This window comes from Platichthys flesus, chromosome 2, assembly GCF_949316205.1.
Source record: "Platichthys flesus chromosome 2, fPlaFle2.1, whole genome shotgun sequence".
NCBI lineage: Eukaryota > Metazoa > Chordata > Actinopteri > Pleuronectiformes > Pleuronectidae > Platichthys > Platichthys flesus.
This window is the reverse complement of record NC_084946.1, coordinates 24,250,479-24,271,383: the sequence shown is the minus strand read 5'-3', so window position 1 is coordinate 24,271,383 and position 20,905 is coordinate 24,250,479. Positions and strand designations below refer to the sequence as shown.

The following is a 20,905-nucleotide window of genomic DNA, read 5'->3' as shown; positions in this document are numbered from 1 at the left end:
AAAGCTCATCTCCAGTCACAGTCAGGGGCCAATTGCCCACCTCGACGCCCCGCTGTTTGAGTTCAGTGTATGATAGGGGTCCGGCAAGCAGGAACGGGGGGGTAACAGTGAGGAAATGGAGTGATTGAGGGGGAGGGACAGAGGGGAGGGGGTGGGGGACTACAGGCACAACTGGTATCAAATTACAGGAGCGTTTTTCAAAGATTTGCGAGATGTAGCTGTGGTTCGGTTTACTTCTCTCCGCTCGCTGTTGTTCCTTTGTCTGAGAGGGTGGGGCTTCTATTTTTTAACAAGTCATTTAGCATACCTTCTCCAGTGGTTCCAGATGTGTGATGTGCACAGAGCATGAGAACCACAAGCCAAAGGGGCCAACAGCGACCTAACAGAAGTAAAAGCAAAGATCCTCACGGTTGCATGGGGTTGTGGGGTAGTGGGGGGGTTGCTGGCTGCTTATAGGACTCTGTGGAGGTGTGAACAGTTTTTAAGCCGATCCTGTGGTGTCTTCACTCCTGGGACGCTGGTCGATGATTGATGGCCCTGGCAGAGAAGTGGGGGTTACTGGATTAAAACCATTAACATAACAGTGGGCCGCATCTTTGTTTTCTGGGTTTGATTATTCGGCTCTGTGGTCTATCTCCGTAAGCCTATTAGGGACCCCGGTGTCACAGCCCATTGTCAGATATCACCTTTCATTGTGAGGTGGATTACTGCCTCCGTCCAGACAGGGTTCACAGTTCAGGCAGACATAGCGGAGCAATCAGGAATGATCGCTTTCTGCAACGTTATAACACACACACACAAACACACACACACACACACACTGCAGTGGAGGATTTGAACATGGGAACTGCATATTTTATTTGAGTATAAACATGGAGAGGTATTTGAAGAACGCTGCACTAAGTTTTTCTCTTATAAATATCCCAACAAGACTCCATTCTCCTCCCTCCCTCCCTGTGCCCTCTTCTTCTGCAGGGGTGGGGGCACAGAGGAATGGGTAAAGGAACCAGTGGAGCACTGGTTGTTGGGCTGGGCCTCAGTAAGGGAGAAGGGAGGCAGGGAGGGGTGATGGGTGTGTGTGTTGGGGTGGGGGGGGCTGCTATATAAAAAAGCTGACAGAACACAAGTGGTGCTTTATCCACCCTGTCCCGCTCTGTGAAAGAGGAAACCCTGAACTGCTCAGGCTCAACCAGCCCCAGCCCTTTTTCTTTCTTTCCCTCTCTTTTCACCCGCACCCATCGGACGTGTGCACGCTCGGGAGGAGAATGGCAGCATCATGTGCAAAGAGAAACGAGGAGCCCCGCAAGATGTTGGCGTTGGCGTTGCTGTTCGCCGCCTCACTCCTCAACGGTAAGTAGTGAAAAAGAAGAGGGAAAAAAGTTAAAATAGTAAAATAGTTTGAGAAAGAGGAAGAGAGTAAGGCCATCTGCAGGGAGAGAGGGAGGGAGGGACAGGAGGGGTGGGGTTGGAGGAGTGTTTGTTTGAATGGTCTTTGAGTTTTAACCCTACAACCCTTTTACTCTCTGGAATGCTTTCGTACACCATCTCTGCAATGAGAGCAGATCTATAACATATGAGTCGTTATAGGTTTTGAAAAGGGTTTGACAAAGATGGTTTTATTTCCCATAGAGAACAAAAAAAAAGAAGCCATGACTTTGCGGGGTACTTTGGGAAACAAAGAAATCAATTTGGAGAGAAGGATTTCCCACATTGTGCAGTCACTGGGACGTTTTAAATGGGGATTTGAAGTTAGGATTCCTATTCCGAAGCATTTTTTGCCGTTTACTGTTCAGTTTTAGACCGTTTATGATCTGCACTCCGCTGCTACGCCTGCTACTCCATTGACCTGATTCCCATGATCATCGAGGACTTTGACAAATGCGCGTGTTTATATTTAGCTGGTTGCAATGCGAGGCCAGAGAGTGCGTGAGAGGAGTTTGTTTGTTGATGTGCATCTGAAAAGTGGTTGTGTTGATGTAAGTAGGTGCTTCACGCATGTTTAACTGTGCGTAAAGACGACTTGGCTCACGCGGCTGAGATACATATCAAAATAGAGAAAACTGAATAATCCAATTTATTTATCATTTAGAAGTAAAAGCCCTTTGTAGTATTTTAAGATTAACAAATTAAAGTTTAGGTTTCTACTGGCATGATTAACTTTCCAATTGATTTGTATCGAGCAGCACTTGTTTAAGTTTTTATAAATACTAATCCAGTTAATTACAATTCAGATGTGTGGTTGCACAGAGCTCCACTTTACCTCATTCATTCTCTGCAGTGGGAGGGGGAAAAACGAAGAGATCAAGTGTAGAGATCAAGTGGAGAAAGAAAAGTAACTGCGACACTTCTGTGTCGTCTCATCCTTCAATATTGGACAAGTCGTGATCTGATCCAATAAGCGCAGCACATGGACATGGAGCAGAGGATGAGCTGAAGCTGTGCCCTCATTCCCAATGCCCTCTCTTGTGGCTGGAAATGAATGACACAACTAATTTGCTTACTTCAAACCTCCTGTCTCCTTTGTGGGATACAGCTCATGGGAATGAGATCATCTTCAGTGAGAAGCAGCTACATCTGCTTCTTCGCAAAAAGAAAAACTTCTGTGACTTCATTTCACACTGTCGATTTCTAAACAAACTAAGCTTTTGAGTTAACAAAATAAGGCATCTCTTGACATGCACTAAAATGTTTATGCTCCTTGAAAAATCCTGGACAAACCAGCTCAAAACATGTGACATGTGCGTTTGGGCCAAATGTGCATTTTCCTCAAAGATGATATTATCAGATATTAAACATATGGCAAAGACAAAGGAATCCACAGGAGTCGACTCGATGATAAACCATCTGTCTCCGGAGTGACGCAGCAATCCCTTATTTGTTGGATTGTCGTGTCAGTCTTGAGCGATTGGAGCTGAGTTATGTAAGTACAGGAAAGATGAACAACTTCACTACAACGAGGTCAGAGCGGATTTCGCAGATGGTGGCGAGCATCAGGAGATGATCAGAAACGCTGGGGGGGGGGGGGGGGGGGGGGAACGACGACCCTGTAGAGACCATTTAGCAGACGTGAGTTGAAGCAGTGCAGTAAAATGAAGTATGCTCAGATTTCCTTTTGTTGTCAGTGACAAGATTGGAATGTCTTGCACTCGGAATGTCCCGGGTTAAATTTCGGAAAAACTCTACACTTAGAGAACATTTTGGTGGTAGGGTAAGAGCTCTGCCCGTGCTGTGAAGTGGTTTTTCGGAGGCTCTCTAGTTAAGCACGGAACCCTGCCCGGCCTCACTGCCAACCCCAGAGCATGCAATTATGTAAATCGCTGTTTGTGTTGCACCCATTGAAGTACCAGAGGCTGTGGAAGAATTACACGGAGCAACAGAGAGCTCGGTTCTCTCGTGAGAACAAGTGGCACCGACTGAGCCAAGTCAGGACCCAGAGTCAAGTGAGGCAGCAGTGGAAAGACATCTGGAAGCAAACACACAATATAACACTAACACACGTCTAAGATTCAATATACTTTCATCCTGATAAGGAAATGCTCCCTTTTCCCTCAGGCTTTAGCATATTTTCGATCAATACTAGCAGGTATACACAGGTTTTCTTTGTATACTTGAGTCAACCTCCAAAAAAAAGGCGATTGTCTCCTTCCTGATTGCAAGTCAACACCACGAGTCTGCCGGAAATTGAGAAGCTCTCTCACCTTGCTGTCTGGCCGTTGTTGCATTTGCTTGACACAAAGAGAAATATTGCTGTTCCTGAGATGTAAAAAACATTAAAGCACAGAAATAGTTGTGGCTATTCACGCTCCCCAATACCTATAAGTTCAATGTGAGCTCATCAGCCTGAAGCCTGCCGAAACACAGAAGAAGACGAAATTAGCACTTTCGCCCAGGTCTTAAATTTCAGTTCCAATCGGAGCTGGTGCAGATTAAAGCCTGTGTCTTCTGCAGAGTCATTTGACCCGGGAGTGAATGCCGATTGGATCTATTCCCATTGCAGACCAAAGCCAGATGTTAGTGGGTTTTTGACAAGAGGAAAAGGATCTTTTCTCTCTGTTTTCGTTTAGTCTATTTGCTCTGATTGCATCGTTCATGTACAGTAAGTGCTGTGAATCCCATGAGTAGGAAACAGTCAGAGGATGCTGGAATTGCCTCTGATCCTTAACCTGGACACATAGATGGGAACAGGAAGTGAAAGATGGAGTATCACATGGCAACAAGAAAAACCTAAATTACAGCAAATTATGTTTTAAAGCAGAGAACGAGTCTTTGCACGGCGACTAAGTGCATTTCAGCTCACAGTCTTAATGGCCTATTATGGCTGTTTTTCAATATCACCCCTGGATATGTGTGCAAGCAATTACTCTGGTAGATTTTTTGGAGAGATATTGCGCTTCTCAAATTCTCTCTGGACAAAATCAATGTTGAGCCTCGGAGCTATTGATGTCCTGATATGACTCACTCTGCAACAGGATCCTCTCACGCTCTACCTGCACACACTCAGAGCAGACAGGCTCATTCGAGGTAATGCATTGCAACTGCAGTGGTCAATTGTGTGTGTGTGTGTGTGTGTGTGTGTGTGTGTGTGTGTGTGTGTGTGTTGAGGCTGGGGGAGGGTTGTGGGTGGGTGGTGATATAATGCTGCCAAATGAAAGCAGATGTCATGTTTCCTGAATGTGGTCCTGGTAACAGGCAGCCAGCTCTCGATAAGAAGCCGCCGAGGCCTCAGGGTGGGGTTGGGTGAGCGGCGCAGCTGGGCAGTGGAGGTGGAGTGAGCGCGGCTTCGTGGGCCTTGATTGAAACCATGAGAGCGAGTTGATTTTCTGCCAAGAGAGGAGAATGGCCAAGGTTCTGCTATTAATCGCTGTGACAGGAACGAGAGGAGTGGAGTGGGGGGGTGCAGGGTGTGCATGTGTGTGTGTGGGGGGTTTGGCGGGGGGGTCACCATAGTGGGGTCAGCGGTCTGTTGTTTCAAAGAGGGTAGAGTTGCAGAGCATGTTTAACCCTAAGGGACGGGGGTTCCAATGTCACATTCCTCTGCACACGCTTTACTCTTAAATAAATTCAGATTCTTCCAGGGCAGCAGGATATTAAATAATGAAGACGGACTTATTAAGAGAATAACAGCGGATGAAGGGTGTTTTGATTCATGCAAAATACTGTTTTAAAAAGCTGCCGAAAGGTCAATCCTTATTAAGCCGAATAACAAGGAAGATGTTTATCTTTTTTGAAAATTCTAAATATAAACGCGTGATTAACCTTTGATCTGAAAGAGAGTGAATCCAATCTTCAATTCAATTATCATTTGTTACTCCACGTTCTTATAGTACTCAGATCTCAGTTCAGATCCTGGCCAAGGTTGATAAACTTTCAATGTAAAGATATCACGGAGCCTCTATGTCTCCAACCGCTATTCAACTTTCAGAATCCAAGTTGGGGTGAGCGGCTGAGGGAAGGGTGGGGTTGTCTGTTGAATCATATTTCTATCCAGCTGTTGCCGGAGTGATGTCAGGTCACAGATACTTTGAATATCTGTACCCGAGTTTGGCCGGAGAATAAAGACAAATCTTCTTAATGGCAGTAAAATGAGGCATTTCCCCAATTTTCCTGCAGTTTAACATTGTTCACAAACCCTACATTAAGGGGACGGATTGTGTTACACTATGTAGATGACACTTCACCACTTTAACAGTTACATTCTGGTCAGTGAGGACTCTGGAATGCATTTATATATATATATCTTGTTGATTAAAGTGCAAGGAATATTTCCAGGAATATGTATGTACATTTAAACCCTGATAGAAAAGGGGGGGTAGATGTGTCTTGAGTGTTTATAGAAGCTGTCTTGGCTGAACAGACTCTCACACACTCAGTCAGAGCAGTTAAGACATTTCAGAAAAATGAGTTGTGGCACCGGTCAAAGCTGCCGACTCAATTTGTTCTAAGATAAACGAGTGTCTCGGTTCTAAGAAAACAATATATTATATGGTAACTGGCGAGGAGGGTGTTAGCAGGAACTCAGGCGTTGGGAGTTTGTCATGGTGGTCATCAAACTTTTGCAAACCATTATCACCTCTTCATGCCTTATTACACGGTGCAGGGTTTTTCCCAACCGAAGCGGAGGGAGTCCAGGGGCTTTGGGGACACAGGACGTCTCTCGAGGCCAAAGCCACAGGAGTGTCCAAACCTACTTAAAACACACTTTCCCCCACAAATCAGCTTCCCAACATGCACTACAGTCAGAACATTTTCCTAAAAGTTGAATGCAAATGTCAGAGTCAGTTACTCTAGACTTTTTCAAGAACTATTCCCGTTAGTCCAGAAGAAAAATATCGGTAGGTGAGATACATGTAGAAGACGAATATGTCAACTTGGAAAGACAATGAGATATGAGAGCTTTTTACGAGTCGGGCTGACGTCAGTGTCAATGTGCTGAAAACAAACCTCCTGCACGCTCTTACAAAGCACCACCCTTCATATGAGACATCCAGACATTTTTCTGTTGTTGTAACTGCATCTAATCCAGAAAATCTCCTGCTGCTTTCCTCAAAAGTCAACGACACGATCCAGAAAAGGCCTGGACCCAGTTTTCCATATCTGACATATCTGAAGTGTCTGAACACAGCTATTCAGACAAAAAGGTGCATTGGCTGCTTTTAGATGTGGGTGAATTTGAAACTGTGAAGATTTTATATGAAGCTATTTCCATGCATTTGTACGGAAATAGTTTACGACACGTGCCTTCATGTGGAACTCATGTATATTAAGCCTCTAGATATACAAGCTTGAGAGACTGGAGAGCGACAAAGCTCCCTTGAGCCAGGGGAGAGATATTAGCTGATACAAATTTACTCTTGTCATGTTGTTTTATATCCCGCTACATGGTGTGGGAGGTGCGAGGGTCCGCATCTCACCTCGAGAGATGCCTGGGATTAGCTGTGCGTGACTTGGAGAGGGCGAGCACGCAGAAAGCGTTTGCAGGGAGGAGCCTTGCCACATTCCTCCATCCGGAGTCCCAAGAGATGGAGGGGGGTGCAGGGTGGAGACTTTCCAGACCACGGCCGTCACTCAGAGCAATCTGGTGGGAAAATCTTCACCAGAGCAATGGAGTCAAGTCCCATGCTGTAGAACACATGGACTCAGGGTCGATTAGGATGACTGGGTTTGTTGTGTTTGGGCAATAATGGAAAGACACGCGACCGATGAGTAATATCTTAGACTCTTTTTTAAACATTACGCAAAAGGAAGTGGGGAAGTCTGGTTGGATTGTTGTATGTGATGTGGGGCTCAAGTGGTTGTAGATGTCTCAGACCTTTGTAAGTCATGTACAGTGCAAGAGTTCAGTAAAATGAGGGATACTATTGCCATGTCGACACCATCCACAGAGGTCTGAGTTTACACTTTAGTCCAGATAAGCAGAGAACAAGACGAAGCAGTCACCCAGATTTGCTTCCTTGTCGGTACACATCAGTGTAGCACTCATCACACAGAAAATAAAAACATACAGGTATAGAGACACTTCCACGTCCTCCTTGGTCCAAGCTCTTACTTTTCACTAGTGGTTTTGGTTCAGTATTTTCTGCAGGTAAACAACCTGCTGCAAGGAAGAGAATCTGATTCCTTATTACACACATGCTCCGTGTTTGTGAATGGTCATGTGATATGCGTTGCCAGGTGTGTTGGTATAGGGGAGGGGGAAGGGGGGGATTACTACTGAAAAAATGCTTGTGATTTTAGTTTTAACAACGAAAACGTTTAATGCCGTCTCTGGTGTTGGTCCTAAGAGGCGGCTAAATGCAGAGATTTCCTTCCATCTGGAATCTGGTTTGTCGGGACACTTTGTGTGAAATGACTGATGTCAGGTCAGATGTCTGGATAGACTTCACTGGCTGTGTTGAAGCTGGTGAAGCTAAAGAAGCAGGTGAAAATGTAGCAGGCAACTTTTCCAAGAGTGCTTGAGGTGCTATGACATCATTAGCACAAGATATTTAAACTTACTTGCCTTTTTTCCAATGTGGATTCAAACTCCACATTGGAAACTGCTTTTAAATATGGACAGAGCTACTCTGGCTGTGAAGGAAATTAGCTTCCAGTAAATCACCACAACATCCCTCCAAGACTTCATCAGAGACCCACCTACACTCCAAACTAAACACACTCATCAGCTTCAGCAGGAGAACACCACTGACAGGTTTAACCTCCCAGTCGGCTGCAACTCACCCGATGACAAAAAGTGACCGCAGAGCTGAAACGACACATTTTAGCCTCTGCACTCTGGCACTCCTGGGCGTCACATTTGTATGAGGAACCCTGATTTATGCCTGAGCGTCTCACCCATTCTGTACCTCATCCTTTTCCGGTAAAGTAAGCAAACAGACCACCCCAGAGAGGGTGGAGGGATGGCAGCTGGAGGCAGGGGAAGGAGTCGAACATACAGGACTTACAAGGTTAGGCAGCCCTTGACCTACTGTTGCTCCACGCCCACACTAATGCTTCTCACAGTAAACTACAGACACCAGGCATACCGAGATAAGGCTCTAAATTTGGCTTCATCCTTGCTCCGTGGTGAAACTTGAGCATGTGAGCTTTCATAATAGATTCGACATGGCGGCAGAAATCGCAAAAACAGCCCGGAGGTCAGTGACTGTGATCTTCCTCCTTCAATTTAAACCTCCACAGGGTGCAGAAGGTACTGGTTGACGGACAGCTGCGAGGCACAGTTGCTAAACACGCTAGAAGACCTCCTTGGAGATTACAGCCTCCATCTGCCAGCACACACACACACAGACACACACAGACACACACACACACACACACACACACACACACACACACACATAGCGTTTATTCAACACTTGTGGCACTTGTCTGTAACAATGATTTATCTGAGGAAGTCTCTGGAATAGTGTCACACTGCCACCATTGTGTGAACATATAGGCCTCATGTGTGGAAACATCAAGTATTGGCGGGAAATCGGTGAGACCACATGGAGCCGAGAGTGTAGCAGAGGAGTAGAAGAACCCATTCTGTAATTTTAACAAAAATCATTCAAATGGATTTTGACTGAATCACTTGAAAGAACTAGAACTTTAGAGAAACAAGGTTATTGATCCAGGAGCAGGTCACCTCTGGATGAAGCTGCTTTCAGACCAGATCTACAGTCTGTGAATAATGATCAGGAGCAGACATCTTTCAGGATTTTTGCCTCCATAAATGACATAGCTATTAAAATATAGAGACATGACAACAGTTTATAGGAGTGAAAAACAGAAGGAGATCGAAAGAATAACACAAAGGGGACTGAAGCATATCATTGCCGTCTTATACTCAAATGTTTAACTTGTTATTACACTTAATCTCTTTTTTTAAACACTGACTAAAAAAAAGCTTTGAAATATCAATAACTAATGTACATGAGTTTCAGATTTTGTAGCAAATGTCGAAGAGGCCTGTTAATAGTTTTAGAACATACGAAAAGATTGTGAATATCCTTTGTATGTTTGAAGTTCTTTCGCTTTCCAACCGCTAGTAGATGTAGATGTTAGCGACCACCAGTGGATGTAAAGGTACATGTGTCTTCTAAAAGTTATTCTAATACACAAAAAAACCTAAGGTCATGTTTAAAAGTCCAAACTTTAAGTCTACAACTAATGTAAAGCTCTACGTAAACAAAAGCAATAGCAGAACTGTGCAATTTCAAGCCTAAAATCAATCACAAATCTTATCTGGCGACCGGTGAGGGATTTGAAAGTGAGATAGGGAGAAGTAATGAGATCTGCAGAGGTAAGGCAGTATGGAAATGTTTTGACTATGAGGTAATGTAGTTGTTGGAGTTGGGGAGATCCGGGTGAACAGAATGAATTTGAGGTATTCAGGGTCGACTCTGGATGCCACACTTGCAATTTGACCTCATTCGCTCAGGGCCTGTAGGGCGTGGTGGCATATTTTTTCAATTAGCACAAAGAAATCAGACGTACCCTGAAAGTTATTTCAACATTTTACGGCTGACTACAAATATCTAATCAACATTTTGATTTAGCGTCGGGAATTTCTCAAGGACTCCAACAAGTCACATAACTCCCTGAAAATGGAATAATGCCCTACTGCGTAAATCAAAAAATTTGGAAAATGTGATGTTTTAAATGGCATCATCACCTGAAACCTCTCAGTTGCACATTGAGAGGATAAATCAAATATCATTCCACTGTCACATATTTCAGAAACATTTTTATGGCCAAGCGAATGTGAGTCACTACCCACACAATCTTTTTACAGACCTTGGAGTCGAGCAAGATTTCATTTCAAAGTAAATTATTTCATGACGTGATGCATGCATCTGAGAGCATCTGTTATCTACTGCAATAGGATCTATTTAAGATGTATTACCCTCCACTGCAGCGGGGGCCTTTAGGGACACAAAGATTTATTACAGTGAACACTCAGGAGACTCTACCACTCGATGAGTTCATGCATTAGGGTGATAACTGACATTAGGAAAGCACTGTGGTGAAAAGTGCACACTATCTGAGCTATGAGCTACAACCTCGCATAACAAATATGTCGCGCCTGTAGAGGAATAATGAGTTGATGTGGTGGAAGACATCACGCTTCAAGAATTCGGTTCTGATGACTGTTGGTTTGTCTTTGCTGAGATGCCACAGATCCCATGAGAATCTGGTGCTGTGTACAACCTTACCTCTTTGCCTCAGAGAGGTGATGAATTAAAACTGAAGCTAAACACGAAATAGAAAACATTTCCTCTCAATCGTCGACAGAGAATCGCTCAATCCAGAGAAAGTTGGACTCACCAACAGACATTTATCTTGTCTTTGTGACAGATTGTCCACTTTGGTAAATGGGATCTTGTTAAGTGCAGTTTGCTAACGTCACTAAATAAAATAAATCCCTATCTTGTTGTTTATTGGTTTGGTCCTGTGTTAATTTTCTGTGAAAGTCAAAAACAGTGGAAGCCCAACAGGGTGTTTTGAATGGCAGTTAGGTTAATGGGTTAACGCACTGAAAAAGTAAAATCATAGCTATAGACGTACAAAATTACTAAGCCTTAAAAAACCAAACAGAACCCCTTTGTTTTGATTGACAGTGAACCAGTCTATCAGGTTTAAAGGGCACCACTCGGGTCCAGAGCTCGTTTTAAGAACGTGTAAAAACTTTAGCACACGTCCATGATGGAGCTCACAGCTTGTTTGTCATGAGCCAACTGGTTTCCCTGAGAGACTCATAGCAATCATCCCAGTGGGAGTGAGCAGGAGGTCAAGAGCTTTGGGCTGGTTTCAGATCTTGAATTAAGGGATGATTTATTTGCTCAGACTGTGCAGAGAGACTCATTCCAGCAAAGTGTGATTCATTATTTACAGTTCCGCAAAGTTGTGACTCAAAGATTTAAGGACGGATTGTGACAGTTGTTGAAACGTCTTACTGGAAAACACAAATCCAATTTGGAGGATCATTTGAGCAGAGATAATAAAATACCAATTCAATCATTTATCACTTCTTTTTCAAACAAAGTGACATTTGGCTTTAATCTGATTTTACAGGAGGAGTCATGGCACAGGATGAGGAAATCGTTGCGGTAACAGCCCCATCACTGGACGCACCAGTACGAGGAGATATGCTTCCACAGACAACTCCAGGTAAGAAACACAAACCAGCACAACCATTCAGCCAATCATCAACACTACTGTACTGTGTAAGCCTGTTCCAGAATATCAACTTTTAGATTCCAAAAATTCCAAAGGCCGTGGGTTGCATGAATGTTTGGTGCCAACTCAAAGGCATGTGTGGGATTTAGGGGAATCTATTGGCACGAATATCCCAGAACTGTCAAACCAAACGTTGGCTTCCAGAGAGTTTGTTTTACTTTACCTGAAGTTTTCTGTAGTTTCTCCAAGTTCCTTGAATAGGGATGGTTGAGTGTGGGTGAAACCCTGAAAGTACAGCCCACCCATGTGCCTGTATCACCTTTGAAACCAAACTTTCAAGTACAACAAACTAAAAACTGAATTAAAATCGTTTTTTCAGAACCAGAAGATCCACAGGTCATGGTTTTCCCTACCCCGGGACCTCTCCAGCCGACTGAAAAGACCACAGCCGCTACAGATGAGGCAGGAAACGCTGTGAACAGCAGCCCGGCGGCTCCAGGGGAGGAGGCTGGTGAGGGAACTCAGACCACTGCTGAGGCACATACCGACAAACCTCAAGCCGAGGTCGCAGATACCCCAGCACCTATGCCATCTAGAGGTGATGGTCCCGGAAACGTTCCAGGGGTAAGATACAACAGACTTTCAGATCAAGCTGCCTGCAGACGTGCATTGAACTGTGGGGATTATCCTAACATTTTCCAGAAGGGTTTAATGTGAAATCACAAATGTCCATTTCAGTTGCTCCCAATTATTATATTTGAAAAGCAGAGCTCAGATAAAAAACAAAACAATGAAATGCATGTAATCTTATATCATTTATATTTAATATTCAATACCATTTAATACACCAGTTATGTATGTTGAGTAGCATATTTTTGTGTATCATGTCTTGATACAATTTGCAAATGATTGTTCTTCAAGTAGAATCGAGGCTGTATTGTTTTGCAAAAGGACATTAATGATTCATTTTCATACGATTCAGAACCTCTTCTTTGGTCTTGTTGACAAATGTGCCTTCAGCTGAAGTTGGACACATTTGCATTGTATGAATAATTGAATAAATGAGCTTTCTGACTTTGTTTAGTTTTTCTGAGATGGTCAAAGGAGTTTTTTTGTTAATCTGCGTGTGCTGTGCTGCAGGCAAACATTTAGGTTTCCTCTTTGTTCGTTTGGAATCAAATTAAAACGCCTAAATAAAAGAAAATGTGGAGGATTCAAATTTCCACCAAATGACATTATAATTTCGACAACTCAGTCAGTGGTGTACAGCAGCCATGAGCTGAATTGGCGAGGCGTAATGGGATAATTACAGTTTTTGTTTCTCTCTGCAGCCGGCGCCAAATGATGATGTTGTGTGTGTCACCAAAGAGGCGGTGCAGAACAAAAACGCTGTCAGTCTGAAACTCAAGGCCTCCTCCAACTGTGTAAGTGTAATAAACATCCCCTACTGTCTGTTACATACAGTAGATCTGCTTATGTGTGCCTGTACTGTAGAATGGGATGTTTGCTTAGCATGTAGTTTCATGTAGTAAATAAAGACTGGAGCTGCTCCACTACTGCTGCACAAAGAGCTGTTCACCTGGTAATGCATGGTGTAGTAGAACCCTAAACTATAGAATCAATTGTCATTGCTTTAGGCGTCAAACTTTCTGGAATTATTATCAGATTATAGATTTATATATGATCCTGCAAGAGGTCCAAATAATGATTCACATACATAAAACCTCACACACTATGCTGGAAGTGGAACAGCCTTTGTTTCGATGCCCCTCGTCCATCCTTGTTAATGTCTGCCTCTTACATGAGGAGGAAAGGTCCAACAGAATCCCTGTATCGTGCATCTAAGACATAGACTGAGCTGCGAGGGCAGAGGGGGAGGGAGCGTGATGGGTGGGCCCACTGCTGCTGTGAGAATGTGTAATGTATAGAGGCCTGGAGCAGAAGCGTGGGTGTGTGAGTGGGTGAGCGTGATTGTGTTTAGAAATATAAATTCCTCAGTTTCCCCGGATAGCAGCTTTAAGGTCTGCAGACATCACAGCCTCTACGTGGAGGCACTAGATGTGATTTTCAACTTCTCATAACCTGAAAATCAAATCCATTATTCAACATTTAAACAATGCATAAACAGCTACAAGCAGCGGAATATGCATCATGGGGGTTGTATACTCATCAACTGTCAAATACAGATATTTCACAACAAACCAAGAAGTATCACACAATTCAGCTGTGTTGTTTTTACCTTAGTTTCCCTAAAGAACTCACAGGCTCTATCCAATCCAATATTTAGCCATTTTAAAACATTTTGGCAAACTATTTAAATATTTCTTACACACACTGATGATGCAAGGTCACATTGTTTAATGAGGAGGACACTGAGAAGGGGTAGATCAGTATCCTGTTCCTGCCAAGAAAATGCTGAATGAGGGCTGACAAATAAAGAAGATCAAATGACACTTTGGCTGAAAAAGCTCTTAATGGGATCTGTGCTTTTCTAAGACAAAGACTTCCAGAAAGAGGTTACACAGAGTCCTGCCTATAGCTAAACTCCTGAGCCGGTATCAAGAGCCTCAGTGTGGCAGATTGGATCAGATTACATCCGGGAAAAGGTAGCGCACACAACTGTGATATCCCTTACCGGATTCGAATTGAAGTAACAGAGGGCGAGAAGGGATTAGAGGATGAGTGGAAGATTCAAGACAACATTGAAGATTAACGTTGGAGTCAGTGAATCTGGGCAGCGAGTGCTGACATTTGAAAATAAAGACACCCCTCCCTTCGCTGCTCCTTCAGTAGCTCCACCTCGCCCACATCCACGCACTCGCTTTGCCAGGGTGCATCAAAAAGTTGGAATTAGCCAACCATAAACATTATCCTTATCTGTAGACAAAATACACCGTCTGTATTTGCACAAACTACATGTTTAACAACCAGAATAAGCCACGACAGTGAGAGTGTGCATGCCCTTGAAGAAGCAGACACTAATGTACCGATGATATGTAAAATAACCGTTAGCATACACTGCTAATAACCGCCTCGCTGCCAATATGGTTGTTACTGCTGGATCAGTGTTTGGCTGTTCAGGTTGTTCAGCTTGACTTGTTTCCCGAATACAGAACCAGGGCTTTGTATTTAAACCAGAACGTAGAGCTAGTGGAGCCATGAGGAGACAGAGATGAGAAGAATTCAACAAAGACTGTATTGAATTAATAGGTCTTACCCCACTTTATATTTATAGGGAGCTGTTGATCAGAGGTTATAAATGAACGTCACCTTGTGCAATGTGCAATACAGAATATGATAAATTACATTTTGAAAGGAAAATGCTCCAATACTAGGTATCTGACATTTTGTTCCCCTTTGCAGAAAGACACCAAACAGAAGATTGAAAGTGTTGTGCAGGAGCTGTGTGGGGAGGACTGTAAGCTGGAGCTCTACCAGGAGGACAACTCCGATGAAATCCTTGTGGCTGGAAAATATGTGGAAGGTCAGTAACACGCTTTCGTTAATTCAAGTGGTTTCAAAAACACTGCTGACAAAAGCCTTCAGATGATATTTTTTGTTTAGCTGAGTATGAATTATACTGTAAGCTTTTCTGAATCACAACTTTAGATGCTACGTAATCTCCAAATTAACTAAAAACTTGAATCGTTTATAAGAATCTTATAAGCCTCAGTTATGTGGCATGAGATAAGCAGCATGTACATCTGCACTCCTCTGAATAAAAAATAATAGGATTTCTTTTTTTTTTTGCAGACGACATCGCAGGCATGGCCAACAAGTTTAACAATGACAACATCAAAGACAAGGTAAAGTTTCATATCTTCATGCAGAAATGCTCGACATGTATATATTCATCATGTCCCTTAGATAGTATTTTTAATCAGTAGTTTTTTATAGGATTTGTACCTTAAAAACTTTAGCTGGAAACTACATACGTACGTTTGTGATTGTCCTCCAAATGCATTGTGGTTTGCATCTTTTTTATGGTTACAACTAAAACATGGTCCAAGCTGTTACCACTCACTCACACAAACAGACAACATGGTAAACCCTTAAAGCACTAAGCATATTGAGGGTCCAATAAAAAGGAAGACTACGGCAGCAAATAATATTCGCCTCACAACCAAAGTGGAGGAGAAAATGCAGCAGGCAGAAGAATAACAGTCCAATGGCTTCTAGCTGCCAGGCACAGTTCAGTGTGACAAACAAAAAGCCCACAAACAATCCATCTGTCAGCTGCAAAACAATTCTTCAGTACCCAGGGAATAATCTGGGGTTATGGGTGTGCCTGGTCACACCCGCCTTTCTTCTTTTGAGTTGCGTCTCTCTCCTTACCTCAGCACACACTGACCTTATTAGCAAGTTAACGGTGTTGCATGCAGAGTCCTTTTTTATTACACACTCTGCTCACTGGCATCCTTTTTTGTTTTTCTACTGCTTTAAAGCAAAAAGGAAATATCTTAAATTCTCTGGGTAAAACTCCACCAACATGGGATGTGGGGGGGATTCTCACAGTTCTGATAGATAAGACAACAGTAACCACATAGTGTCTTCCCTTGGTTGGGACAAAAAAAATGGGATCAGTCCTGTGAAATTGTTGTCATTGTTTTGGTTGCAGGTTGACGTGGAGGAAGCTCATCCTCACTGGGGGAAGAACTCTAAGCTGGTCCTGGTTTCCCTGCTGCTGACCGGCCTGCTGCTGGCTGCTGCGCTGATGGCTGGTTATTACTTCAAGACCCACCGCAAGAGCTCCAAAGGAGTCCGACTGGTGAGTAGGTTAGAGGAGGTGTGGACACCTCAAAAGATCCGGGCTACTTAAAATGTTAGGGAACAGGAAAGTTAGGATTTAACACCATTGACGCCATATTGATCAGCTTGCTAAAGCCACATTTTAAACGTGCTCATGAGGTCAGCTATCAGAGAAAGGCCTGGCTACTTTCCCCGTTGTATGACGGCCGAGGCAATGGAGGTAAAGCGGGTCATCCTCTAATCGGAGGGTCAGTTGTTTGATTCACGTCTCCTCAAGTCTCAAAGTTGAAGTGCCCTTGGGCAAGACACTAAACCCCAAGTTGTGCCAGCAGTATGTGAATGGGATGTGTGAGTGACAGAATGCGCTGTAGACAGCATTATATGTCATATTTGCCCTAAAGGCCAACATTTTCTTTTCCTCCAGTATTTCCCCCTTTAGTGCAAGTAAAGTAAAGCATAATGGTGATTAAGGTGCAATCACAAGTGGACAGCTCTGAGTCAGTGCAAACTTGTTCAGATATAAAACACCAAAAGAAAAACATAAGTAGGGATGTAGCCTAAGATGATGGTTCACTGAAGAAACAAAACACGTATGGATTTGAGGTTAAATGTTTTCTGATCCTCGGACAATCCTAAGTAAATTCATGACTCAGGGGAGGACGTGAATTGATTGTGTCCCAAAATTCAAAGCAACATTAATTCCTTGAACCTGTTTACACTTCATCCCTCTGCCAGGGGTCTACAGATGGTTTTGTTTTTTGTTGCAAAGCTTATGTCGTCAGTTAAAGTGTTTACAAATGGGGGCACACCCATTTTAATGAAGCAGCCGATAAGGTTTTGTCACGAGCATTAAATATGATCCACAAAGGCCTGGAAGGACAGCTTGCTCACATGTTGTTGACATCTCAACAGTTGTATAATTACCAACACTCATCTGAATGTGCACCCAGCTGACACCCATAAACCTCACTGATGAAAAATGCATTCATTTACTTTTAGAAACTAACCACAAAAACAAATCCAGCGTCACGCACAGTTTCTTGCTCGTTTGAACATCATATCAAACAGCAAATTGAAACTGTTTTTTTTAAACCTGTAGGTTGAACTTCTCTTAATGCATCGTAAACTGTGATCTCACGTGAGGGCTCTGTTCTCTCCTTAGGCCGAGTCTTTCCAGGTGGATGAGGAGAACCAGGCCAACACCCTGGTGTCCGTGGCCCCGCTGCCCCAGGAGCCCCTCGACAAGCCCACTCCCAACGGAGAGGCTGCACCTGAAAACGGGACCAGTCAGACCCCCACCACCAACGGACACTCCCAGACCCCGGTGGCCGACACGGAGATGTGAATCACGACACCCACAAGCCCTCCCTCACCGTCCTGTCCTACCAGTCACACACTGGGACCCACCACCCACAAACCCCTGTGCTGCCTCAGAGACTGTCCACACACTGAGACAAATCCAACATGAACCCACCCCGCTAGATCCAGACACCCCCGCCCCCCACCCGCCCTCAACCTGTACCCCCCAGACGACGCTGAAAAGAACGACGATAAATGACAATGCCTGTAATGTGAAAACCACTGGCCCCTGCTGGTGTCAAGAGGAACCAACAGATGCTGTTTGGCACTGGGACTGATCCACAGGGCGCTGACTGGAACCTGTCGGCTGCCCTGACGTCAGTCTGGAAGTAAACATTGTAGAATCAGTGAAGTCATGTCCCATACATGATGCTGAACCCTGATGAAGAAGCAGAACACGCTCAACTAGTTCAATCCACAACTGTGTGGCTATGAAACCAATGAAGGCCAGGCATAGGACAGAAGACCAGTGTCTGTACTGTTGTAAAGAAAAAGGACTGACGCTCACTGCTTGATTGTTTTTTTTCTGTCTGTGTAATTCAGGAAATGAAGCCTCACTTTTTGCCTTAACTTTGCTGGGCCGAGAATATGTCAAACCAATAAGAGACCGCAGAGTTTGAATTGATTGAAAGTTGTTGATATTCGCTCACAGATAGTCAAACTTAGAGCAACATGTACCATTACTAAGATTCTTCATGGAAACCAAAGACCAGCTGACACAGTATTAGCAATGTAGGAAGTAGTTGAGATAGCAAACAGACAGCATCATCTTTGGTTTTACAGGGGAATTTAATAATGCTACCAAAGCTTCTCGTGATGTGGAAATGCGTCAGTGCTTCACTGACTAAATAAAAAGAAAACTAAACATTGGTATTAATACTTCAAAGTTTAATTGGGATCATTTGCAAAGTACATTTCTATTTTTGTGTGGTTGCATAGTGCTTTTTCACGATGCCATTAGTGTACAGTTCTGTTTTTGTTTTTTAAACAATGTTAAATTCTTCCTTCTTGTACCACTGCCTTTGTGAATGGTGAAACCCTGCCAGCATTTTTTTTTTTATTATTCTGAGACAAGGTCTTTTCAAGGTGCTAGACTGGTAAACAAAGTCACTACCAGGGAATTCCTACACAACATGCAGCAGGTTCATCATTCCAAAGACTGTCTCTTATCTCCTTGTTGATATAAAATGAAAACACATCAGTGGTACACATTTTTACACCTTTTTTTTTAGCTTCTCTTTAGAACTGGTTGCTTTCATAATGTACTGCATGTGTAAATAAGCCTGTTTTGTAGCCTGTAACTCCGCCTGATTCATAAACTGTGATTGTTGACAAAATATTTTGTGGCTTGTCTGCATTCTACGTCTGTTTTAGCTCATGTGGTTCAAGAACTGACGCATTTTAAACATTTGAAATACACAGAATTCTCTTAACCAGTTGAACGGAGAGATTTTTTAAACTAAATGTTATAATTAAATGCATAGCTGGGATCAGGGAAGCAATCAGTAGCTTACACATACATCTCAAAACAACGAACAGAGGAATAACAAACAGATGTGAAAGAAACTGTGTGTGTGTGTGTGTGTGTGTGTGTGTGTGTGTGTTCAAGAGATGGCACAAGATGTCGCCAGTGAGCAAAATCCCTGCTCACATCATCACCCACTTGCTCCAAACACAATGGCACTTCAGATTTTCCCCCAGAACATGTCTGCCTGTATTTGTAGAATTCTGACCACAGGGTTTTGAGGAACACATTTTTCATATATCTCACGCCTTCTATGTTTCTGGACGGAAATTAATCTGGTAGCACTACCCTCAACAAAGGCCTGAGGACATCCATCAAGATGTATGATGATGGCACAAATAGTTGTTTAACCAATCTTACTCATTTCTAATAGAAATATGTATCTCAGTCCCTCAAGGCTGCATACCTTGATCTTGGATGGATTTGAAAGGCAATCACCACTGCAAGTCCTGACCCTACTTACCCCCCCCACCCAACTAGTTTGTCACGGGTTACCCAAATTAAATTATAGTTATCGGTTTGACAGACAGACGACAAACAGGCAAGTATCACCGATTAGAATACACCGATCTTCAAAACAAACATTTGAACTTGATAATCATTCTCAAAATTCTACATAAACATATAAAGCAGCAGTTTAATACTGAAATAAGAAAAGTCTATGTTTTCCGTCATGGCTTCTGTTGAAATGCAAATAGTTATTTTGAATAAGGCTGGGACGGGTCACAGCCAACACAGCAAAGGGCTGTAGTTTGAATGAACATAGGGAAAAAAGCTAATTTTCTATTCAAAACATAGCATTAGTGATGTGCTTCATTGAGGTCAGGGCAGTAATGGTCCTGGGTTGAATATACAGTAAAGGGCGGAGGCATTTCTAACCTGGTACTGCTACATACACAGATTGACATTGAAACCCATCTGTAGAGTCAGACCAGCTGAAAACATCCTTTGGTCTCTGCACATGGTGAAGATATTCCTTTACACAAACAGAAATGAGATCCCATCATAAAGTGTCTCTTGAGTGGGGGAGATGTTTGGAAAGTGTCCTAATGGAAACAAGTTTAACAAATCCTTCCTTTTCAACCTGATTTGCAAACATTTGAATGTCCTCATCATTAAGCCTGTTTATTTTCCTAACAGTGTAGGATGCCCTGTGATTGGCTGCTTGCTGCTCTTTTAAAAGGTCCCTGGAGACCCTGGACAGGAGGACATTTCAAAAGAAGGGAACCACAAAGTCACGCTAACATGACGAGGAGGGCTTTCACGTTTCTGATTCTCACAGGTCTCATCACCGGGGTCGTCTGTGCCCTCTTTGGGTCAAATGTTGATGTCTCCATAAAAATGTCTTGGCCAGAAGCCAGAGACTATTGCAGAGAGTATCACACCGATCTGAGTTCAGTCGACAGCTCAGATGAAGATGAGGAACTCCACACAATCGAACAAGAGACAGGGCCTCCTTATGTCTGGATTGGTCTCTACAAAGACCCCAGTGGTACTTGGAAGTGGTCTGGAGGGGGAGCTGCATCATACGTCAACTGGTCAACAGACACAGGGGACAAAGACGGCAGTTGTGCTGTATACAGTAAGAAAGGCTGGGAAACAAAAATATGTGAG

General features: G+C 43.3%; 1 protein-coding gene across 1 annotated transcript; it reads left to right on the top strand.

Annotated features, from left to right (window-relative positions):
* The first annotated feature begins 1,159 nt into the window (after positions 1–1,159).
* On the top strand, positions 1,160–19,093 carry si:ch211-286o17.1 (hematopoietic progenitor cell antigen CD34). Its single transcript, XM_062407273.1, has 8 exons — positions 1,160–1,350; positions 11,554–11,649; positions 12,038–12,282; positions 12,990–13,082; positions 15,022–15,142; positions 15,412–15,464; positions 16,277–16,426; positions 17,570–19,093. The coding sequence occupies exons 1-8, from the start codon at positions 1,266–1,268 to the stop codon at positions 17,750–17,752; spliced, it is 1,026 nt and encodes a 341-aa protein (XP_062263257.1). The 5' UTR covers positions 1,160–1,265; the 3' UTR covers positions 17,753–19,093.
* The last annotated feature ends 1,812 nt before the right edge of the window (positions 19,094–20,905 follow it).